This window comes from Chinchilla lanigera, unplaced genomic scaffold, assembly GCF_000276665.1.
Source record: "Chinchilla lanigera isolate Chin_1 unplaced genomic scaffold, ChiLan1.0 scaffold00052, whole genome shotgun sequence".
In the NCBI taxonomy this organism is placed as follows: domain Eukaryota; kingdom Metazoa; phylum Chordata; class Mammalia; order Rodentia; family Chinchillidae; genus Chinchilla; species Chinchilla lanigera.
In genome coordinates, this window is record NW_004955453.1 from 414337 (window position 1) to 439726 (window position 25390).

At 46.5% G+C, this 25390-nt stretch overlaps 1 protein-coding gene across 3 annotated transcripts in view; it reads left to right on the forward strand.

Annotated features, from left to right (window-relative positions):
* Iqca1 (IQ motif containing with AAA domain 1) overlaps positions 1-2379 on the forward strand; it is a 134115-nt gene extending 131736 nt beyond the window's left edge. For all 3 annotated transcript variants that reach the window (XM_005395314.2, XM_013519966.1, XM_013519965.1), the window contains one exon: positions 2074-2379. In XM_005395314.2, coding sequence (XP_005395371.1) covers positions 2074-2193 — 120 coding nt within the window. In that variant the 3' untranslated portion in view covers positions 2194-2379. The remainder of the gene's footprint in view (positions 1-2073) is intronic.
* Positions 2380-25390: the final 23011 nt, after the last annotated feature.

Genomic DNA, 25390 nt, shown 5'->3' on the forward strand with positions numbered 1-25390 from the left:
CAGAGCATTCTGGAAGAATATTAACTTCCTTTAACTTATTAAACACCAGAAGCATTATGGGGGATAAAACAGGCAAACTGGAAAAAGAACCAAAGAAAACTTCTGATAATGAAAAAAATAGATAGTCATAAAATTAGAAACTCAATGGACAGGTTGTCTATCGATTAGACACTGCTAAAGAGAAAATAAAGGAACCGGAAAGGGGAACAAGAAAATTGCCTGGAATGTAGTATGGAGAAAAATAAAGAATGAATAATAAAGAGAAGGTAGTTAAGAGTCATGGAAGATAAAATGATAATAGCTATTGCTTTTGTGATTGGACATCTGATTCCCCAAATCACCAGGCAGCATTAATTTCAAATCATGGACATAAGACTTCATTCTGTATTTGGATTTAGAAGAGTTCTTAAAGCAACTGAAGATGGCAGGTTGGGAGACCGAGATCAAAATGAAACTTCCCACTCAGAGTGAATCTGAGAATGAAAATTACAAAACATTTTTAAGAAGTTTAGTGTTAAGCACAATCTGATGAAAATGCTTAAGCAAATATAATTAAGATGTTTAAGAAAATAAATGAAAACGTGACTTCCACTAGAATATATGCAAAATTTTTAAATAAAGGTAGGGAAAAATTGAATAAGAGGTACTTATAAAAAAATAATGAAAAGCTGGGGATTTAGCTCAGTGGCACAGCACTTGCCTGGCAAACATGAGGTCCTCAGTTCAATTCGCAGTACAAAAAAAAAAAAAAAAAATCATGAAAAGAAAACAAACAAGTAAAAACATAGTAGTTATCATAAAATGATTTAAAAATAAGACAGTTATGGACTCTAGGCTACACAAGCTCTAAAAGCAAATTGGTGGACACCACGGTTACCCTAGGAAGTTCCATCAGAAGGTAGCACAGATAAACAGAAAGATAAAATCTATAAAAACAAATTAAAGATGCTTAGAGAGTAAATTAAAAGACCTAACATCCAATTAATAGAAATTCTAGAAGAAAGGAATGCAAGAAATATCAAAACAATTTTTTGAAAAAGTATATGCTGAAAATTTTCCTGAATTAGAGACATTAATTCCCAAATTAAAAATAAACTGCAAAGAGCCAATAAGGCAAATGGAAATAAATCCATACCTTGGTCCAAGTATCAGATAGCAAATAATCTTAAAAGCTACCAGATAGCATACAAAGAAGCAATTCTCCAATCAGACACTCTTTGACAACAGTAGATGTCAGAAGGTAAGTGAGGCAGTGAGATTATATCTGCAAAGTGCTGAGAGGAAATAATTATCTACCTAATATTTATACCCAGCTAGACTAACACCCAGGAGACAGGACAAAACAGACATTTTAATACAAATGATCAAAATAGTTCATTCACCACACATCAGAAAGCAATCTGGCAATATCAAGGCAAACTGAATGTGCTCAGAGTATATAACAAGGAATTTAATTTCTATACACGCCCTAGAGAGGTTCTCTTACATGTATACAAGGAGGCGTGTAAAAATTGTGAACTGCAGCCTCATTCCCGATAATGAAAAGTGAAAATGACCAATATGTCCACAGACAGAATTGATAAATAATGTGTGATATAGTCAATTAATGGAATATTATTACTATAAAGTGTATAAACCAAAATATTTCTCAGGGTTCAGGTAAAATGCCATGGTGGGACCAGTTTTGATCCCAAAGTACATTTTAGGTTATTTGGCTCTGTTATTCTGCCAGTCACGCTTCCGGTGGCCGTGTGTGAACCGGGAGGGTTACCCAGGTATCCTTGAGATGCAGGAACATGCTAGGGAACCCTGCACCCTGCAACCAGAGTTGTTGGTGAGGCTTAGTCTGTGGTTCCCAGAAGTTGCTGACTCGTGGCATAAACTTCAAGTCCTGTAAAAATACTGACTTGGAAAACCAGTGTGAAGAGTCTGTATTACGCAAGTGTAGGAGAATGGCCAAAGTGTAGCGGCCACTTTCTCCCTCCCACCTCAGCAATCTTGTCCTCGTGTCAAAGCGTATTCCAGAGAACTCGTGTCATTCTGATCTTTGCTTAAACGTCTGTTTTATTTCAGGACTGGTATGCCAAAACCCCTCTGGGTAAAAGGCGAGCCTTGTCATTAACAGCCGGTGGCAAAGAAAAGGACAAGGATAAAGGGAGAAAGAAAGGAAAAAAGGAGAAAAAGAAAAAGTAATGCCTCTCTGAGGAGCCATCCCTCGGCCTCTTTGGGATGTTGGTGGACCTGAGTCTCCGGGGAAGAGACTCACCTTCGCCCACTGCAGAGACCCCCAGAAGAAAAAGCCACACCTAATGCCACCAGCCACCAACCACCAACCACCGACCACTGACCACCAACCCACCAACCGCCGACCACTGACCACTGACCACCAACCACCAACCACCGACCACTGACCACTGATCACCAACCACCGACCACCGACCACTGACCAGCAACCCACCGACCGCCGACCACTGACCACTGATCACCAACCACTGACCACCGACCACTGACCACTGATCACCAACCACTGACCACCGACCACCAACTGCTGAAGCTCAGGTCTTCTTCAGTGAGTAGACACCAAACCAGGCATCCCCAACAACTGCTTCCACCGTGTGTAATTGTTCCTTACTCCACCTACACTGTGCCTATCACTGAAATCCACTTTTCACATACTCCACGCCCTTTTCAAGTTGAACCTTTGTCAGTACTAGAGTCAAATCTTAAATCTCACAAAGAATATTCTCATTTAACAACTAGTTAGCCAGGGGTGTGTTATCAGTTGTTTACTAATCCATACATGCTGTATATTATCCTGCCCATTTTTTAATAAATTACTTCTCTGCTCTAGTAATGTATTTTGTATACTGGAATAAAGCTGTTATCCTTGAACTGTCTCAGTCATTTGGTTGCTGGAACTAAATAAGATGCTAACAATGCACCGTTTCAATCTCCTGAACTTGAAGATGAAATAAGTCCAGTGTCACAGCACGAACACTCACAACATGGGGCCGAGGTCATCGCCCCATCTAGGGCTGTGCAGAAGCCCTCAGACACTGGCAAGCCAAAGATCGGATGAAAGCACAACATAGAAACAGGAGAGATGCAGTGGTGAGAAAGCCTAAATGAAGAAATGGAAAGCAGAAAATAAGAAAAATAGTAAAGAATAGAAAAGGGGTCAAAAGAAATGTGCATTCTGTAGGAACACGAAGGTTATTTGGTAGAAGATAGCAAGTAACCCACCTCTAAGCTGTGACAAGGACACATTGAGAGGAAGAAGCCATACACAGAGATGGGACGGTTTAACTCACATGCTAAACACACCCCATGGGACAGTTTGGGGTACACCTGAGAGCAGGCCAGACCTCCACATCTTCCCAGGACCCAGCAGTGTGGTTTGAAACACACAAGAAGATACAGTTTCCGGTACGCCCTTGCCACCAGTGTGTGTGTCCCCCACCACCTCTGTATGGAAAAGGCTGATGCAAATGAGAACCCAGAGAGGGTCCCTGGCGTGGGCGTGCTCTGCGTGCACTAGAAAGTACAGCTGTTCCTCATATCCGCGTGGCCCTGGCACAGTAGCCCAGCCTCCGCCTGCAAAGTCCGTGATACTCAAGTCCCTACGTAAACGGCGCAGTATTTACACAGCACCTACACATAGCCCCCATATAAAAGTCCTCGCTAGAGGTAGCACCTAATGCAGTGTACACGCCCTGTCAGTAGCTGTTCTGCTGTGCAGGGGAGAGAGTAACGAAGGAACACAGCGGGCGCTGCACACCGTTTCCAACCACGGGCTGGGAGGCAGCACAACCTTCCTGTGAGGAAGCCGCGCTGGGCGACTGCGTGGGGTGTGAAGGTGGAGTGACGGGTGGAAAGCGGGGACACCCTCTTCTCTGGAGCTCTGCTGGGGCCCGGGCTGTTCCTGGGCCATTATACGGCAATTAGCTGCTCTTGAGCATGTTCTTAAGTGAAGGGGCCAGTAATTAGTATCATTAACCCTCATTAAGGGAGAGTTCTATGGAATAGAATCTGATTAAAGTAGAATTGCCGCTCTTGGGTAGCTCCACACTTCCCCTGCACTTAGGAATAAGCAGGTCCTGGATCCCAAACCAACTGCCCAGTACCACAGTGCTCCCCGCAAGGCTGCACGACCTTCAGGTCTTCCACAGACGCCTGTTAGGAAGGACAAGCTCAAGACACCCTCGTCTCCACCAAAGTGCCAAGGCAGGCACTCTGGGGAAAGGGAATCACAAGGCTGATTCATGAGTGATACTAATCTTAGCCACTAATGAACAACATGATGAGACCTACACCACTGAGATAAGTGGCTTCCGATGTCCCTGAAAATCTTAAGATTTTAATTTAAGAGAGGCTGGGATGGTGCTCATGAAAGCAAAGAAAACCACGGAAGATGGTGAGCTTGAAACCAAGCTGGCAGCTCCCCGGGCTGTGAGACTCACACCCTGGTACAAAACCCGCCGTGCAAACGTGCGAAGCCTCTAGCTCGAGTCACTGGTTCACTAATGCAGGTCTCCTCGGTGATTAGCTTTCCTTCGGATTCGCGGCTGCAGCCTCGCAGTCTCGGTTGCTTTTCCAAGTCAGTCAGTGAGCCAGGCGCAGCGCTGGGGGCGGAGCCGGCCTGCAGTTGAGTGACCGGGGAGACGTCCTCCAAATGAAAGGAGCCGTAGGAGGAGCAAGCAAGGCCACAGCCACGCGCGCCTGGGCGGGCCCACGGGGCCAGGCTCAGCACTGCCTGGCTTTATCCCCACAAGGCCCTTTCTGGTGGGGAATTTGAGAGCGTGATGAAGTGCTGGGCCTGAATGATCTGTTAGCCTCTGCGAGTGGCTGTGCATAGTGCCTCCACCATCACCTAAGCGGGGTCCCTGACCCACGGGATGCAGGCGGTAAGAGTTCCGTGCCTTATACGTGTCCCATAAAGGCCCTTCTCGTTGGGTTTTGGGGAAGAAGTGGGAACCCAGGCACCAGGGTGCGGGCGTGGCCCCTCTGCGGCTCACCGGTTTTATAACCCAAAGACTGATGTGATGCTCAAGGCAATAGCCCAGTTCCTGCACACGGAAGCCCGGTGCCTTACTCCTTCTGATGGTCCCCAGACTGTGATCTTAGAGTCAGCCTTCGGTCATTCCAGTGGTGCGAGACAAGGGCCTCACGAGTCCCAGCCCAGAGTCCATCCCAGCTCCAGCCCTGGTGGCTCTGCACATGCAGCATCAGGAAAAGGGGCATTTTTTGGCATTTTGTTTTTTGCAGTGCTGGGGACTGAACCTAGGGCCTTGTGCATGCTAGGCAAGCACCCTCTACATGAAGCAGTTTTGGCGGGCATGCGTGCAGCCTTTGGCCTGCGGCGCTATGGGGATGAGTGACTCGAGCTAGGACAAGCAGTGCACTTAGGACAGTGTCCAAGGTAGGCCCTGCCCAGCGGAGCGGGTGCTGCTGGGAGACCTCTACCACCAGAAATGGACACACAGCACTGTGATGGAGGACAGCGGAGGGGAGGGGACACCTCCCTGCCTCCTCAGGCCCAGGGTAAAGGGGTCCTGGGAGAAGCCCTGGGTCTTAGAAGCACTACAGAAGCTGGAGGGACCCTACCGCCTATGTCCCCCGTCCCCTCTGTCTCAAGCCTTTTCTCTCTGGTTGGGGTCACTTTGGGGGTACAGTATATCTCTGCATACCACCTCTCAGGCCTCCTTGCTTCTACCTCCACAGGCCTCACCCCATCCTCCCTCACTGTCCCCCAGCCAGTGTTCCATGAAGAGGGTCACAGAACCCCAGGAAGCACTCTGGGCTGAGTGACCTTCAACCTGTTGGATGACCTTGAGCCAGTCCAGTGACACACATACATGTATACCATTTGCATCACACACAGACCATACACTACCTGTGCACACAAATGACCTGACGTGTAAACATAAGCATGTGCCCCACACACCTTCATGTGTACATGCAATAATGCATGGACACACACCTAGCACTCGCTACAGACATCTCCACAAACATGCATACACATACACATGTATAGATACAGGAAACACAGGCTCACACGTATATACACATCCCAGGCAAACACACGTGCACACATCCCACGCGTTCAGTCCTGGAACCCCCACTTCCTCAGCAGGCTGGTGGCAGGTGCCAGTGGCCCGTACAAACCGAGCCTTGGGCCACACCCACAGCCACAAATGTAGAAGATGCCCAAGCAGCAGGTGCTCCAGATGGGTTGACTGTTTCCTCTACTTACCCCCATGGAAACATTCTCTTCCTGTTCCTCACGGGAGTCAGAGGAGCCCCCAGCTGCAGGAAGGGCTGACGACACCCTGGCTCCCAGCTGCACCTGGAACACCCGAGGGTCAAGGAGGGCCCACTGCTGCCGCCCAGGAAAGCACCGTGGATGCCACCACACCGGAAGTGCGCCTCACCTGCAGCAGGACTCCAAGAGGTGAAAGGGCTTCCCTAACCCCCCTGTGCTCCCCGGGTCATCGTGAGTCTCCCAGGGAGGAGCAGACAGGAGGCAGGCCTGGGGGGCCCCGAGAAACCAGACCCCCTTCCTCACGCTTGAGAGACCGAGGTGAAGCTGCTTCCAACTGTAAGTCCCCATCATGCTAAAGACAAGCATCCCCAACACAAGGCTGTCGAGCCTTCGCCCATGGTGGGCGGTCCCCAGCGCTGTTCACGAAAAGGTGGCACAGACACAGAGAGGGCGCTAGAGTGCTGGGGTTTCCATCGGAACCAACGCCGAGGAAAACAACCCGAGCTGGAGGGGAAAGCGCGGCGCCCACTGGGACCTGGCTTATCCTAAGCCTCTGAGCCCTGGCCTACCCTAAGTCCCTGAGTTATGGAGTCAGAGGTTGCCTTCATGTCAGAGAGCAGGGACAATATTTGTCTTTGATCTCTTCCAGCTGCCCACACACCTGCCTCTGTGTCCCCAGGAGGCCACCCCGCCCCAGGAGATGGCGGCCAGCTCTTAGCTGCCAACCCAGCAGCTCTGGCAGTGCAGCCAGGTCAGATCCGTCTTCAGCACCAGCTGCCACCCAGCCCTGCCTCATGCCTCCGCCCAACATGGATCTGTTGCTGTTTTCCAGCTGGCTTGCGGGAGCAGCCCCAGGAGCAGGATGCTGCCCACTGTGCGGCTGCTATATCCTGAGCCTGGAACAGCCGGCAAGAGCCAGGGCCCATTAAACATGGGGCAAATCGGTTCGTGGTGTAAGGCAGTTCTAGCTCTTGTTACCAGGGAGCTCTCAGAGACCAGGACAGAAATTTCCCAACCAGTTGGGAGTGGGGGATTCATTCCAGGGATTCACTCAGGCCCCCAGGCTCAGTTACCTTCCCCCATCACCCTGGACATCAAAATACAGCCTTAGGTGAGGGAGGAGAGAGCCTAAGAAGACCAAAACAGGTTTTAGGAGCCAGGTCCACAGAAGATGCATGTCCCTTCTGCATACCCTTGCCTAGCACACAACACACACCACACCCAATGCAAGGAAGGGAAAACAGGCTGGCCATGCTCCCAGCCTCTATGACAAATGGAAGGGTAAAAAGAAAAAAACAGCAATTTTTAGCCTTCAAATTTAAGGAATTTTAGGATTTCCAAGCAGAAGCGCTAAAGACAGGTAGGGGATAGGTAGCCTGTAAGTAGGTAGGTAGGTAAATAAATGATAGACAGATGATCAATGATAGATAAAAAGATGATTGATAGATGATGACTGATGATAGATAAGAGATATATATGATAGATGATTGATAGATGGATGATAAATGATAAATAGATAGAACAGATAAATGATAGATTCCCTCTGACCGTTCCTTCGATGTCACTCTTACCATGCCTGAAACACCATTAACGATGTGTTCTTTGGACATAAAACTTTCTTATAGTCTTTTATCAGACGCAGGTATCGCTGAGAGGGTATAACCCCTCCTGCCTCTCCTGAGTCACAGGGCAAGAACGGAGGCGGGCTCACCAGGCAGGGGGGGCGTGGCCATGTGACCGCCTCCTTCCAAGCCGGTCTCTTCCCGCTCCTTCCCAAAGAGAGCGGTGGTCCTGACTTGCAGCAGCCCACGAGATGTGGGTCTGGTTTGGAGCTTCAAGAAGTGGAAGGCGTGGGTCTTTTGTGTCACAGCATACCTGTGAGTCAGGGGCAGCTGCACATCATTTCTATTGTGGGACAGGATTTTTTGTAGGCACCACAACTAGGGTTTTTATGTTACTGCCGGTGAACGCCTGCCTTTTCTCTTCGTTGTGGGGCCAGTATGAGGGACACTGCTATGGGCACCTGCATGTCCCTGTGCGCAAGCACGTGTGCTGTCCTGAGGGCAGTGCCTGGGGGACCGCCGCTCACCTGGAGCATCAGGACAGGCGGTGGACAGTGCCACGTGGCTTACTGCCGCACCGACCCAGGCTCACCCACACCAGCCAAGCGCGCTGACACTCACCACCCCACACGGTGTGGACAGCCTCTCTCGTTGCTCCGCACCCCCAGGGAGAGCAGCAGCGTCACACAATGGCTTAATTTCCTTTCCCTTCATGGCTACTGAGGCTGCATTTGGATGTAGCTTTCACCAATTTTAGGTTTCTTTGCATATTCCAGGTAGGAGCTGTTCGCAGGTGCGTATGTTGCCAGTATGGTCTCCCTTCCTTAGCTTCCTTCTCATCTCAACGGCATCATTCCATGAATACAAGTTCTTACTGTGAAGGGCACTTAGTGGTCAGTCTTTTCCCTGGGGGATCCAGGTTTCTTTGTGCCCTATATAAGAGCCCTTTGCCTGCTTCAGCATCTTGAAGCTGTTACTGCTAATAGCTTTTAGAAGCCTTGTTATTTTACTTAGCATGTTTGTGTCTACCAGTTCACCTGGAAGTGATTTCTGTGCCTGGCTTTGTTTCATTGCGTATCCGTGCGAATGTACGGTTTACCCAGCGACCCAGCACCAGTTCGTAAAGACTGCCTTGGCCCACTGCTTTGTATTGCCTTCTGTGTCATTAGAGCAAATACCCAAAAAGAAAAAGATAGATGAGTATTCACATAAACAATGATTCACTTACAACCCTCTCTGATGCCCCTAGTCTAGTTGTCTATCATTCTGCCGGTATCACCCTGGTGTGGCCACTGTAGCTCCATAAAATTCTTTATGTCTACAGAGTAACTCACCCCACCTTACTGTGCTCTAAAATATCTTGAGTCTGACCCTTTGCATTTCTATATGAATTCAGAATCAGCTGACCCATTTTCATCAAAATGACCCTGACTTTTTAATGTATATTGTATGGTATCAACAGGTAAATTTGACAAGAACTGATATCTTTACATTATTGATTTCAGCCCATGAAAGTCATTTCCTAACATTTAGTCTTTACATTTTCTCAATAATATTTTAGAATTTTATGTATAAGAATTTTGTTCATCTTTCTTTAGATTTACTTCTAGGTATTTATAATTTTGTATTATAAATTATATTTTGAAACTTTGTTTTATACTTGTTGCTGATACACAGAAATAAGTTTCACCTTTAATGTTGGTTGTATGTCCAGCAACATGTTAACTTACTAATATTGTTTATATGTAGATTTTTTTTGGATTTTGTGTCTGTAATCACATTCTCTTTAAATAATAACAGATTTATGTATTTCCCATGATAATTTTTTATTTTTCTTGCTTTATTGCACTGGATATAGTTACAATGTTGAATAGAAATAATAACAAAAGGCATCATTTTTTGGGGTCTCATCAGGAAAAACATTCAACAGGTCACTATTAAGTACGAAGTGTGATGTAGGTTTTCGGAAGACATTCTTTACCATATTAAATCATACTTTATCAGACTTAGTACACTAAGAATTTTTCTCATGCTTGACTATGGATTTACTTCAAATAATACTTCCGCACCTATTCAGATGATCACATGACTTTCTACTTCATGTTGTCACTATGGTTAATTTAATTGATTTTCAATTGAATTTTCACTGAGATAATTATTTATTCACATACTTGTAAGAAATAATACAGAGAGATCACTTGCACACTTTGCCCATTCTCCTCCTCCTCCATAGTAACCTTCTGCAGAATATAGTATCGTATCATTGAAAACATGCTGATTTTATTATGATTTCCTGTTTTATTTGTGCTCATTGTATGGGCATTGCTTCATGCAACTTTATCACCAGTGTATGTTTATGTATCTATGGTCACCATCGAGGTATAGGATAACTCCAATACCACAGGGGTCCCCCAGGTTGCCCTTTTATAACCACATCACTTCCCTTTCACTGCCCCTCCTTTAACCCCTGGTAGCCACTCACCTGTCCTCCATGTCTAAAATGTTGTCATATCCAGGATGCTATAGAAATGTGATAACAGATAGATGTACTTCTGGGATTGGCTTTCTTTACTCAGCATAACTCCATAGGGCTACTCCCTGATTATTCATGGACCCACAGTTCACTATTTTTATTGTACAATAGTATTTCATAGGATGGATGTACCAGTTTACTCACCCATTCACCTGATGAATATACATGACTGATTCAACCTTTAGCTATTACAAAATCAACATTCATGTACAGATTTTTGTATGAACATAAATTTTCCCATGAAAAATTGGGAAAATAAAATTATCGTGTCTATGTATGCTTAACTTTACAAAAAACTGTCAAGACTGTCAAATTGTTTTCCAGAATGGCAATACCATTTTACATTTCCATTGTATGGGTAATCCAGTTTCCCCACATCTTCTTCAATATTTTTGGCATTGTTACTGTTACTATTTTTATTTTAGTCATTTGATAATTTATTTGTAAAAGTTAAGCTAGTCTCTCATTTTTAAATACATAGTTATGTTTGTAATCTATCACCTTTTATGCATCCTTTTATTTCATTTGGTAATATTTTGTTTAGGACATTGCATAGATTGTTAAATGAAACTGTTACGTAGCTTTCTTCTCTTGTATATCTTTACTAGATTTTTATATCATAATATCAATAGCAAATTGTCCTTTCTTTTTCTATTCTTTGCAAGGATTTAGAAAGATTAGATTTATATTTCTTTAAAGATTTGGTAGCAGTCACAGGTGAATGTATATGGAGTTCTTTGTGTGTGTGTGAAAAGAATTCTAATTTTAAATTTAATTTCTTAACTCATGACAAGACTTCAAATTTTCTATTTCTTCCAGTGTCAGTTTTAAGTTGTTCTTTTAAGGAATTTCACTACTTAATTTTCAAATCCTTTAGCCTAAAGATTTTTACCACACGCTCTTACTATCTCTAATATCTGTAAGATCTGAAATGGTACCCTATATTTAATTCCTGATGTTAACTACTGACGCCTTGTCTATTTTTCTCAATTGGTTTCATCAGGGCTTTATCTTCTTAAAAACAATTACTCAAAGAGATAACTTTTGAAGTTGACAGTTGCCTCTATTGCAATTTTTATTTTAATTTCTTCTCTTTCTCATTTCTTCTGTATGTTTTATGATTTATTTTGGTCTTCTTTTACTAATTTCCTGAGAATCGATAGTTCATTGAATTTTAGCCTTTCTTCTTCTCAAAATATTCATTAAAACCTACAAATTTCCCTCTAAAAATCTATCTCCTAATGTTTAACAAACTGAAAAGAATAGCCGTAAGTATGAAATATGATTGAGATAATACATTTCATGGTGTACATGTGCATATACAGAATTAGAAAGGCATATATCAAAATCAGTGGATATCTCTATATCGTTGGGTCATGGAAATGTTTCTTTGTTTATTCTCTGATTTTGTTTGGCTCTTTCCATGTTGTATACAGTACTTATACAGCTGGAATAAAATGTATATTTTTTAAGAACTGTGATGTGCAAGTGTAAATTGAAAGAAATAAGAAGATAAAATAAAAATAGAAGTTTGGGCCACTATAATGTCATGTGTGAACACAAGGCAAAGTGGAAAAGATGGCTTTTAAAGTGCCATAAATTTAATACATGTAAGAAAAATGATTGAGTAGTGCCTCAGCCCTGTTGTCAATGTTAATTTTTGTACTAGAATTATATCTCTCCATGTCCTTGGGAGACACATGCACGATCCCGTGGTATGTTTTTTGAAAATGGATAACCTGTCAAATAATAGGAAATGCAAGTTTTTAAGGATTTAATTCATGATGAAATATACAGGAAACGCATATTCACTTAGCTAAACCGTGGTCTCAGAAGTAAAGCAACGTGACCACTATCAGCTTTTTAGAGTGGAAACACCACAGCACAAGACATAGGAGAAAGCAGGCTGCACAGTGTAACTGCCCTGGAAACCTCCAGCTGCAGCCTCAGGAAACAGCCACAGACCCCCAGGCCTGGCTCAGTGTTAGGTCAGCACACTGCAAGGCCCTGACCAGGTGTCCGAGCACGAGCTGCCCTCAAAGACCAGATCCAGGAAGCCTCCTTCTCCACCCCTCACAGCAAGCCAGCCGCCAAATCCAGAGTCCAGCTTGTCCTGGCTTGTTCCTTTTGTCCTCTGTGCCGCTTTGACCTGGAGCCCAGAACGGTGCTACCCGCTCAACCAGGGCCACCCTCTCCTGCCATAGCAGCCCCCACCCTCCAGGACCCCAGCAGGGTGAGACCCTGGATGCAGAGCAGACTCAGGTAAGCAGATGAGGCCAAGCAGATGCAGGCCAAGGTTCACCAGGGCCATGAGGATCAGATAGGAGAGGCAGCAGGAGCTGGGGCTGGGGACAGGCCCATGCCCCGGCCTCTGCACTGGGATGGGAGTGAACGGAAGGACCACAGTTCCAGCAGACACTGCATGTTGAGTGCCAGCTTGCTTGGGAGCTCTACGCCTTCTCTGATTCCACACTCACAATTCATTTGGGAGCAACCCTTCCAACACATCCACGCAGTTATGGCACCCCGATGGCCATGGCCATGTGGTGAGATGTCACACGTTGCTCCTGCAGGCTCCAGTGCTCATGGGGCTTGGTTGGGCAGGGCGTGAAGACTTGAGTATCTGGCCATGAGGCACAGCTAGACCTGGGCTGATCACAACCAGGCCCAGAGGCTGCTCCAAGCCACACACTGGGGACTTGGTGGTCAACCCAGGACTGTTCTAGGCCCAGGAAACCAGGCCAAAGGCTCGGTGAGCACAGCCCATCCCCCATGGGTAAAGCCGAAGCAGACTCTGCCAACACAGAGACGGCCAACCCCCACCCTCCCGAGGACAGCGCTTCCTCCTAGTGAAAATTAACTGATGCTCCCTCTGCAACTTTCCAATTTGCCAGCAACCTACAACTGCCGGAGTCACTGATGGGACCGCTACCTTTATATAAAACAGTTAGCCCCAGACTTCAAAGGTTCTCTAAAGTGCATTTAATTACATGCTCCCCAACAAGACATCCGAAACAGGCTCGCTTCGCCTTTGTGTGCGTATTTATCTTAAGCACAATGCCCACGCCCTGTGACATCAGTATTTCTCTCCACATTGTTGGAAATACGAGTACTTCGGGACTGGCTAGAGCAAATTAGAATGCACCCAGCCAGGGCTTTTGTTACGCAGCCCTTCAACGGTGCTGCCCGCCTGGCCCTCTGAAAGCGGCGGGACCACTGGAGTTCATTTGAGAGCACTCAAGCCCAAGTTGGTCTTGCAAATTATTTCTGCCCTATGCAGAGAGTCTTTTTACTTTCCTCATGGCATCAAGGGACTTTGAATCTTGCATAATACACACTCACCCATGCGCCAGGGAAAGGATTATTGCACAACTAGGATTAGACAACGCTTGTAGTAATGAGCTGGTGGAAATGGAATCACTGAGTTTCTGTGTCTGTCCCTGGAGCATGGTGGGGTCCAGGCCAGTCGGGAGGAACTGCAGGACTGCTGGGGCCCAGCATGCTGCTACACTGACTGGCTGGTGCTCGGGATCTGGCGTGGGGCTTCTGTCAGCCATGGTGAAGCTGGCTCCTGCCTTTTCCCCTGAGCCCAGGGAAGGGAAGAATGCCAGTTCTCTCAGAGGCCAACTCGTACTAAGATGGCAAGCAGATAGCAGAGGCTCTGCTGCCTCTGCACAGGCCTGGCTTCCTAAGCTCTGCAGCAAGTTCTCTGCTGGCCAGGATGCCAAGAGTCAGGGAGCTGGGAGAAGGGGTCCTAGCATTGCCCCAGCTAGCAGCAGATCAAAAGGAGGATATGTGCCTGCACATGGGCAGCACTGGAGAGCTCGCTGCCCCTGCACAGAATGTCACCACCTCTCCTCTCCGGCCTTGCTCCTCCAGGGGCCAGGGACACGCAACACTGAGTGTGTGGAGCAGCCTCGCAGTTCAAGGCTTCATCCTGCGGGGTGGAAATCTCCCTCGTCACTCTAGAACATGAGGAGAGCTGGACGCCAAGGTGGACAGTCTAGCACCCGCCCTAGGATCCACCAACTACCACCTGCATCACAGTGCCCTCAGTGGCCATGGACATGCCCTGCATGTCCACCACTCCCGGTAGAGCAAGCTCTGCAGGGCCTGCGCATGTCAGAAATCTCTCCTCTAAATGTAAAGATGGCAGCCTGCCATTTTGTGGGTAAGGATGGTCACTTAGTAATGGGAAGCGAACTATTCACCATCTCCAGAGAGAAATGTTGAGCTACCTTTTAAAGGATGTTGGGCGCCACCCTGTTTGGGGGACCCCATGCCTCCTCTTGTCTCTGTCTTCTCGTCCGTGCTGCACTTGCCCTGGGCCATAAACACCACTGCAAGAAAATGGGCTGTCGCTTTGCTGGGGCCGTGGAGCCCTTGAGGGTGGGCTAGGACGGGCAGACAAGGGGCATGTGACCAGGACTGGCTGGAGGACACTGTCACTAGACAAACACTCCAATTAAATGCTCACCAGAAGTGCTCTAATCACAAGGAAGTTGGGAAGTCACCCTCTCCACAGTTCACCGCTGGGGCTTAAAAGTAAGCTCTAACTTAGCATCGTAAAGGGGCCCTTCAAACAGAATCATCCCAAGGAGCAGAGAGCTGCAGTGACCACCCCTCCGCCTGCCTCCTTCCTCTCCTCCCAGCCTGTCTTCTTGGCCAGTGCTGTTTGCAGCCTGTCTTCTCACACATCTTGTGTCTGGGGCACCCACCCCGTGGGACAGGAAGGAGAAACACCCTCTGCCTGAGACCAGGGTTGTGCTGGGTGCTCAAGCAGCCACTCTTCAGCTCCACGCAAGAATCTGTGCCTGAATAGGTGTATTGCTGATGTCTGTGGTTTATTGAAAGGAGCAGTCTAAAAATTTTCTTTTTTCTTGACTGATTTTACACGCTTGAGTTTGGTAATCAGAATGACTGATCTGAAAACAACAGCATGCAGTATAAGAACCATTGTTGAACTCCTACCATCTTGTATGGTGAAGCTCTGCATCATTTCCATTTTTTTTATTACTTGTTACTGTCTTTGATGGTTTGATCAATCTTATATTCTTATGTCTAGTGGACTGAGCAACTTCGTTGAAGATAACAGTATGTAATGTAGCAACCACTGTTAATTCCTATCATTTTGTTTTGAGGTCATGTATTGTTTTTGTTGTTTTTGTGTTGTTTTGATTTTGTCTTCATTGTTGTTTTGTTAGTTTTTTTAATTTTTAAAATAAAAGAAAGAATTCATGAATGGGAAAACCCATCTGAGTGTCTCCTCCTCGGGTTCACAACACCCTGGGCCTGGACTGTCCAGGGGACCCCTGCATGTGCTAGAGGGGAGGACTCGCCTGTGAGGGCAGGACTCATCCCCAGGACAGACCTCTGATGGTCAGTGAAGACCCCTGCATAGTTCATTGCTCGTGGCTCCTACTGGTGCCCCCACTCCACTATGGGGTGCAGGCTGTAACAGCTGTGGGAATGGCAGGTTCTTCGATGTGTATGCCAGTGGGCGGCATTAGCCTCCATGATGATTTATACAGAGGTCAATATATGCAAGTTAAGGCAAAGCAGAGAGCTGATCCTTCAACAGGTATGATATGACCAGAAAGGCATAATACCCAGATTTGGAGGAAACGCTACAGAACAGACAAGTTGACACCCACCCTTTATCTCTCTCACCTGAGTATCAGGGGTCTGACAAGCCTTCCTCAGTGCTAAACAAATCTGAGTTCTATCACGGCATGTGTGTGTATGTGTGTGTGTGTTGGACCATTCTAATAAGACAGCAACACTCACCTTATCAAACTACCATCACCTGAAAAAAAAATCGACTTAAATGTGGAAACGCTTAATTTGGCTCCCAGGTTCAGTCTCCAAGCCCTGGCCTGAGGTGAAGCCAAATATAACGGCAGCAGGAGGGTGCGGTGGAGCCCACACATTCAGTGGCAGCTGAGAAGCAGTGACAGAGTGAGAGCCATGCAGTCTGCAAGGGCATGACCCCAGAGACTCACTCCCCTCAGCTAGGTCCCACCTCCTAAATTCCATTACCTCCCAGCAGCCCATCAGACTACGGGTTCACCAACGATCAACCCACTGATGAGGTCCCATCACCTCCACCAGCCCCACCTCTGACCGTGCCTGAGCGGGAAGCAAGCCTTCAGCACAGGAGCCCTTTGAAGACATTCCAGGTCCAAGCCATCACAATAAGAACTTAGAAATGCAGAGTCCCAACGACCTGCACCGCCTGCGGGAGGGAGAATTGGCCCCTCGAATATAGTGATCGTCCAAGTCGTCCCTGTTGCCAGGTACTTCCCTGGGAATGGAGATTGCCTGAGTGATATCGAAAAAGCCAAACCAGGAGGGGGAGTTTATTGGGGCCAATAAAACCCTCTGGAAGGTTGGTTTCTGGGAGACGTGTTGGGAACATCACACTGCTTTCTTCCAAGGTGTCCTGCTGGCATTATTAGGTCAATAAACCCTTCCCAAAGGCTGTCTCCCTGCACAGTACCCAGAAGCCAGGCCTGAACACCATGGTGAGGAGGAGTGCTGGCAGCTGCAACAGGATGCTATGACATATTGCTGCCCCGCAAGGCGTCTTCAGGCAGGTCAATAAAATGTCCTCAGACCCTGCGCCCCAGACGCCCTCTCTGTCTAGGACTTCTAAGAATGCAGAGAGAACACAGCAGCTAGTGAGTGGGGACAGAAAAGCCAACTGTGCACAAAAAATTCCCATCACCTACAGAGAGGTCACAGTGGACCCCTGCAGGTGCCACCAGGACATGGCCATGGGGATGGAGCAGCTGGTCAACCTTGCCGCCCAGACGCTCAAAGGAGAAAGGATGCAGATTGGTCTTAGCACCTGTAAGGCGGCACCTGTGCACAGGTCACCTGTGGGATGTCACCTGCGACCCTGGTCTCTCTTTTCTCTGTGACTTTCCATGTGGTTTATTTCACTATGCAAACATTTGTCATTGTCACCTAGCCAAATTTCTTCATTTTCCCCAGGGGCTGTGGAAAGCATCTCCACTATAAATTGAAAAGAAAAATCTTTATTTTATTTTTTATTACTTTTACAGTTTTGTTTAAACATAGTTAATATATTTGGGATGTATTGCTGTATTATTAATAAAGAATCTGGCCAAACACCGTGGCACAAGCCTATAATCCCAGCACTTGAGAGGCTGAGGCAGGAGGATCACTGCGAGTTCAAGGCCAGCCTGGACTACATAGGGAGTTCAAAGCCAGCCTGAACTGCATAGTAAGACCCTGACCCCAAAAAAAGAAAAAGAAAAAGAAAAAGAATTTGGGGAACTGGGGAGAGAGAAAATGAGGAGATACTAAAAGAAATAACTAGCTACTCTTTTTTCCCAGTGAAGAGCCATTCATCTCAATACTGCTTACCAAATTATCCATTCTTTCCCCACTGATCTTTACTTCTAAGACATATTCTTCAATGAAGATGAGTGTTCTGAAACATACTGGATAGGCTGCTGCCTATGAAAAGTCACAAATGAAAAACACTAATACAATTGTGAGGGTGACTGTAGGACTGTTAATGATTTTATAATTTTGCTTCTATGTATTTGATAATCCTCTACTCTGAATTTTCAATATGATCACATTTGTGCTTTAGGTTTAACACCTCCAAACTGCAGTAATACCAGGGTACATGAGTGTGTGTGTATGCACACATGTGCACACAAACATCTCTATTCACAAACACCTGGACTTGCCTCAGTGTACAAACCCCCCAGTCACTGCCAAGTGCTTCAGAGCAGTGTTGCATAACCTGATTGTTTTGGTTGGTCCATACATGTGCTTGTTCATGCCTGTTCTTATGCTGAGCGGATGGAAGGGCAGGATTGCCGCATGAGGCTGGAGGTCCAGTCTGTGTCAGCAGAAGTGTTATAGCTGATATATTGTGTCAACTTGAGGAGTCTAGAGGTTTGGCTAAGGGATTCAGCAGTTCTACATCCTGGGGTGAAAAAGACATGCCCTTCCTGCTCTAGGATGTTGTTCATTTTGTCAATATGAGAGGTTTAGAAGGTTAACTAAGTGACTCAGCAGGGGGCAGGGTGCTTACTTTAAATCCAACCTGGGCCTGTTTAAAAAAAGAGAGCATAGAGAAGGTGAAAGTGCTACACACCCCCTGGGAATATAAGGGAGAAAAAGAGGCTTGTTCCCCTCCCCTTTGCTCTTGCTGCTTTTGCTGTGTCGTGCCATCTTAAGGTGTTGCCCCTGAGTCCTGCCACCCTTCCTTGGAGCCAGGTGATATAGAGGGAAACCTCCACAAACTGTAAGCTAAATAAACCTTCCCTTCCTTAATTTTTGGGCATTGTGTATTTTGTCTCAGCAACAAAATAAAAGTAACCAAAACAAAATTTGGTATCAGGAGTGGGGCTGTTGCTGTGGCTATACCTGACCATGTGGTTCAAACCTTTAAAAATGGCTTGTGGAAAGTGTTTGAAAAGGTTCAGAGATTTCACGGGAAAGAAAAGTAGTAAAATGCCTTTGGCTGTTCTGTATGGGAGATTCTAGTCAGAGCTCAAAAGACCAGAAAGCTGAGTAAAATCTTATGGGTAAAGATCAAGTTCAGGAGGTTTCTGCTGGGAAAAAAGTCTGCATGGGGTGCTGGATTACAGATGATGTGTGTTATGGCTTGGCAGAACATTTGTCTGCATTTTGCTCTTGTTCAGAGACTTTGCCTGAGATTGAGATTAAGGGCAGTGGACTGATTAACCTGGCAAAACAAAAAATTCAAGGCAGTTAAATGTTGAGGCGGTGACATGACTATTGTTGAGGGCTTTTAGCCAGATTTATGTTAAAAATCAAGAGCATAGAGCCCAGAAAAATGATTTAAAATGTGAGTTTTAAAAAAAAAAAAAATAGAGCTGAGGAGATGGATCTCCATTGCCAAGAAAAAACAAAAAAATAAAAAAGATGGTCTGAGGGCATCACTAGGAGCAACAAGTTTCCATCCTTTGCAGGCTCAAACCCACAAAAGTAAAATACTTTACTTTGAGGAAAAAGTCACAGAGTGCCATGTTCCAGAATGGAGGAGCAACCATCCTCACCTTCAGCTTGGTTGTCTGCTGACTTCTGGTGCAGACTGTTTGGCTTCTGCCTGGGACTCTTCAGCCTTCTGGTATAGACTCCTTGGCCTTTGTTGTAGATTTTTCAGCATTCCATCGCAGACCCATCAGCCTCCTGATATGGGCTTGCACAGACACTACAGTGAGCTCCAGGTCTTAGACTAGACTCTTCAATCTCCAGCATGCAGATACACACCCTCTGCACGCTTCCTCATCCAACTCCATGGCTGACCACTGTAAGGCAAACTTATAATTTCTTGTACATTTGTATATCTTGTGTTATATCTGTTTCTCTAGTAAACCCTGACTGATACAAGGAGTAAAGGCTCAGGCCGCATGGCTGCAAACTGCAACAACCCCTCTAAATTGTTATAGGCTTCAGTTCCACAGGACTATGGTACCATATGCAATCAGTGGCCCCATTTGTGGACTTTAATCCACCTTATTAAATAATGGTAACCTGCTTCTCTATCCATCCCAACATTATCACTGGCTTATCTCTAGAAATCCTCCCAAAGTCTCACACATCAGAGGTGAGGCTTTTGAAATGTGACTGGATTATGGGGTTCATAGCTGGCTTGCTGATGGGGGGGGCCTGATGGGAAGAGGTGGGTCCCTGGGGTGTGGCCTAGAAGGGTTCATCACCCTCCCTGCTCCTCCCTTCTCTCTCTGCTTCCTATCTGCCATGAGGTGAGCAGCTTCTCCTCCGCCAGGCCCACAACGCCTTGGAGCCAGCAGAACCTGGGCTGAAACTTCTAAAGTATCCACCAAAATAAACCTCTCCTTAGAGCTGTGGGTGTCAGATGTCGTGTCTCAGTGATGAAAATGGTGACTAACACAGAAGGGCAGTGAACAGTTCCAGCCAACATGCATCATGCTCTGGTCACACATCACGCACTATTCTAAGCACTTTCCAAGTAGCATGTTACTCACAGCAGCCTACAAAGCAGATACAGCTGCTCTCCCACTGACAGATGTGGGGGCCGGGCCAAGGCAGTTGAGTGTCTAGGTCCACCCAATGACACATCGCAGACTGGACTTGGAGGCAAGCCTGTGCCCTGAGCTGGGGTTCACTGTGCCCTGCAACTCCTTGGCCTCCTCTGCCAGTTTGTTAATTCATTTCACTTTCCCCTGTTTTGAGAAAGACTGCAGTAGTTTGTAAGAATGCGGTATAGGAAAATGCACATCATCATGAAAAGAAAATTACTAATTCACAGCTGAAGAGGACACTCAGAATACTGCACTGCAGACTCAAGAGCCCCACACGTGTGGACAATGACGGGCCGCAGATGTGGCACTGAGGCTCCTTAAGAGACAAAGTACAACGGGGAGCCTGGACGCCGTGTGAGTCTCAGTTTCCACAGGAGGAAAAGTGTGAGTTCTGCAGACCTCTGTTTCTCCATCAGCCCTTCTCAGGTCCTCCCAGACCCTCCGTAGACCCTGCTCCCCATCAGAGCATGTGGTCGGAGAGAAAGCACTTCTCTCCAGCTGTCTGCACACCCCCCACGTCCCCTGGTCTCCTGGTCTCCTGATCACACTCCTGCTGCTTCTTTCAGGACTTTAGGGCACTATGACAATCGGAGTGAGTGGGTGCTGCCCTCTAGGGAGTGGACGACTGTCTCGGACAAGTTAAAGTGATCTGGAGGCTCAGGCCCCCTTTCTTTTTTGAATCACTTTTCATCCTGAGGTAATTATAAGCTGACGTGTCATTGTGATAAATGATATAAAAGCTCCGATGCACCCTCTCCCCATTTTCTCCCAGTGGGAGCATCTCGCAGAGCTACACTGCAGGATCACAGGAACATGGACAGTGGTATAGCACACCTACCTCGTTCACACCTGCCCAGTTTCACTTGTATTTGTGTGTGCCCAACATGCAGTCACAGAGTCCTTAGTCCTACGCAGCTCTGACACAAGTGGGTTCGTGTACCCACCCCATGGGCATGACTCAATACTTTTCAAAAGGGTCCTTCTTGCTGTTCTTTTATAAGTACATGCACTCTCTGCCTATTCCCCTCCACCCCTCAGCGCTGACACGCACTCTCTGTCCTCCATCTCTATAATCCTGTTACTTCAAGAATGCTGTATAAACAAGGAATGGTGATGCACACTTGTAATCCCAGGACCTTGGGAGGCTGAGGCAGGAGAATTCCAGGCTCAAACCCAGCCTGGTCAACTTATCCACTCAGTGAGACTTTATCTCAAAAGGAAAAGTAAAAATTAAAGGCTGGGGATTCATCTCAGTCTGAAGGCTCTGAAAAGCAATTTCCAAAAAAAAAAAAAAAAAAAAAAAAAAGAATGTGATAAAAATGGAAATATCTGGTTTATTGCCTTTGGAGATTGACTGTTCTCATTAAACATAATGCCTTTGAGATCCATGCATGCTCCTGCATTTATCAACAGTCTGTTTTTATTGTTGAGTAGTGTCCCACGATATGGATGTACCGCAGTCTGCTTAACCATTCACCAGTTAAAGGACTGTAACGGTTGATACATTGTGTCCACTTGAGAAGTTTAAAGTTTAACTCAGCAGGAGGCCAGGGCCCTTACTTTGTAAACATCCTGAGTTTATAGAAAAGGAGGGCACCGAGATGGTGGGGGTAGATAGCCGACCTACAATATAAGGGAGGAAAAGAGGCTTGCTTTCCCCCGCTTTTTGGTCTTGCTGCTTTTGCTGTGTTCTGCCACCTTGAACTGCTGCCCCTGTGTAATGCCACCCTGCCTTGGAGCCAGCCCACTGAGGACTGAAACCCCAACAAACTGTGAGCTAAATAAACCTTTCCTTCCTTAATTTGGGGTGGCAGATATTTTGTCTCAGCAACCAGAGGAAAGTAACCAAGACAAGCACATTCGAGTTATTTTCCATTTGGAATTGTTACCAAAAAAAAAAAAACCAAACAAACAAAAAAAAAAACCACATCAGTTTCATTCTCTGGGATAAATGCCCAAGAGTGAAACTGCTGGGTAGATGGAAAGTACGTGGCGAGTTTTATATGAAATTGGAAGCTGTTACTCCAGAGTGACCACATTCTCCCACAAACTCGCCAGCAGTGGGTGAGTAACTCAGTCTCCCACATTCGCCAGCATGCGGAGCTGTCTCGATTTTTTATTTTAGCCGTTCAGACCCACTTGCAGTGATACTGCATTTCCCCGATGGCTAATGACGTTGAACATCTTTCCACGTGCATATCCGCCATCTGTCCATCCTCTTCAGCAACGTGTCTCTCCGTGTCTTTTGCTCACTTCCCCTCTTTTAGCTAAATGTAATTAACTAAAACATCCAGAGCTACTTTTACACAAATGGCAAGCATGCATCCCTGGCAGAAAAAAAAAATTGGAGATTCCCATCCTCAAACGCTCACAGCATAATGTGCAGAAACAGCCAGGAGAAGCCGTGAAATTATTGAGCAATTACTGTCATGAAGAGTATCCAAGCAACTTAAGCCTAAGCCTCAACTGTTCATGCCAGCCCCTCTGAGGCTGCAGAAGAATATTTCTGCGCTGGCTCTTCAGTGGGTTAGAGTCCCCGCTTACTGGAAGAAGTACGCGCATGGAGCAGTGATGTGTCCAGGAGGCTTCATTAGGACCCCATCTTCATCCTGACCTGCCATGCTGCGGGTGTCGTGCTTTGTCATGCTAACATTCTCATTTGGTAGAAATGGACATCAAGGAATTCCTGGGTTCCAGCTCCTCAGACTACGATCATTTCTTCTCTACTCTGTTTTGCTGCATCATGGAAGATGCTCGAGGATTTGAGAAAATAAGCAGATTGGAGGAGACTTTTTGAGAGGAGTCCCAGCTCTGGGGACAGGAACTTCTGCAGCCCCTCTGAGCGGGGCTAAGTGGCCCACAGTGACCACAAGCCACAAGCTGTGTTCTTCCCGGGTGGACACCAGAGTGCACGGCAGAGCACTCACCATAGGTAACAGTCGGGGAAACCAAGTGCCCTTCGATGCATACAAGGAGGGAAATCTTGACATGGCTCCAAGGTGGGGACTCTTCAGGACATTCTGCTGAGTGAAATAAGTTAGGAAAAGACAAATGCTGTTTGGTGGGACTTCTGTGATGGACCTAGAGCAGTCAGAATCAGAGGCGGCAGGAGGGTGGTGGGTGCCGGGGGCTGGGAAGAAGGGAGTGGGAGTGGTTTTTCCTGGGAGGGAGCTGCGTTTTAGAAAGATGAAAAACGTCCTGGGGATGGGTGCTGGTGAGAGCTGCACAGTAATGAAAGCCACTGGCTTAGTCCCTTAGAAACGGCTAAAATGGCAACTTTCATGTTATGTGGATTTTACCAAAACTTAAAAAAAAAAAAAAAAAGTAGCTCATCACCTTCAGACACCCTGATCTGGCTTCCTGGTCTCTTCCCAGGTCTGCCCAGAAGCAGCCTCCTTTTGACTTCCCAAGCTCCAGGGAAGAAGCAGAGTTTAAAACCAGAGTTTAATCACCCAGTGAAGCAAAGACTGTTGTCCATCAACCAGTAGTAGCATGCAGCCCAATCAGGAACCATGCCTCTACCCTTCAAAATAACAGAAATGGCTTCAGAGCAGGCTGTGTGTTCAGCTTTCCCACCACCAGGAGGATACACCTGACACCCACACTATGAAGGAGGAGAGGTTTAATTTGGCTCACGGTTTAAGTGGACTCAGTCAAGGGTCTGTTGACTCCAACTCAGAAGCATCATGACGGAAGGGCGTGGAGCAATGATGCTTAGTTCAGCGTGGCTGGGAAGCAGAGACACAATATGCCTTGGTCCAAGATCACGGCTTCAGAGCTAGAATGGACTCTGCAGACATAAAGCTGTGGTCAAAACATACCATGAACATTTAAATAAAAACGTATTACAGTAAAAAACACATTATCCCCCTCAAAATACCTCCAAACCCTTTGAACACATTTATCCCACTGTCCTTACCACTCTCTGAAGCAGTTCTGGAAGTCTTCTTTTATGGATGTCTTTTTGTGGCCACCTCAATGTCCCGCATGGGTTCAAAATGTTTAAAGCAAGTTCTGTCAAATAAAAGTGCTATAATGCATCCTTGTCCACCTTATTCACTGGATGGAATCAGGTAACTTCTGGCTGTTTCCCAAAGCCAAAATGAAAGAACAAACAAACCATAAAAGAACAAAAATTTTAATTGATTCAGGACGTAAGGTAGTCTTGACACTGCAACTAAAGATCCTCACGAAGGAGGAGCTGCAGAGCTGCTTCTGAAAGTGGTAAGAATGATGGGATAAACATGTTGAAAGCAACACAGGTATTTTGAGGGCAATTAATGGCAATGTGTCTTTTACTGTAATGAATTTTTAATTCAGCATTCACGACATTTTTATCACACTGCGTAAAATCCAAGCCCAATGTTATCCACATGGGGAAACTCAAACTACCCATCACACAGGCAGAGACAGGGCCAAGCCTCTGCTCTTGTCAGTCCTTAACCGTGGACTTCTCATGCTTTGCCTCTTGCACCATCCAGGCTCCCCATGAGGTGGTTCTCACAGTCAGATGCCCCTTGTAGGAAAATGGCTCATCTTCTTACAGAGGTCCCCGGGGTCATCATGAAACATGAGCCTTTCAGCTGAACAGATCCAGAAACACAAGGTTCGTTCTCACAAAGATCAGTCACAGGACCCAGGCTGAACTATCGTACACCCACGTGCCACCTCTGTGCCTCAGTGAGCACCAGCCCTGTAATCTGAAAGAAGCTTTGACTCAGTCCTTGTAGTGAGCCAGCACGTTTAGGTACCAACCCAGACCAAAGGGTCATGTTCCTCCTGTCTCACAGATGAGACAACTGAGGCACAGAAAAACCAGTCTACACAGCACCGTGGCACGTAGCTGGCGAGATGTTACCCTAGACTTGCTCCAAAGACTGCCGTGGCAAGGGATCTTGCCCAGCCATGCACTAATTACATTTAAAGCCTAGATCCTTGTGGTCTCAACTCTTAAAGTGGA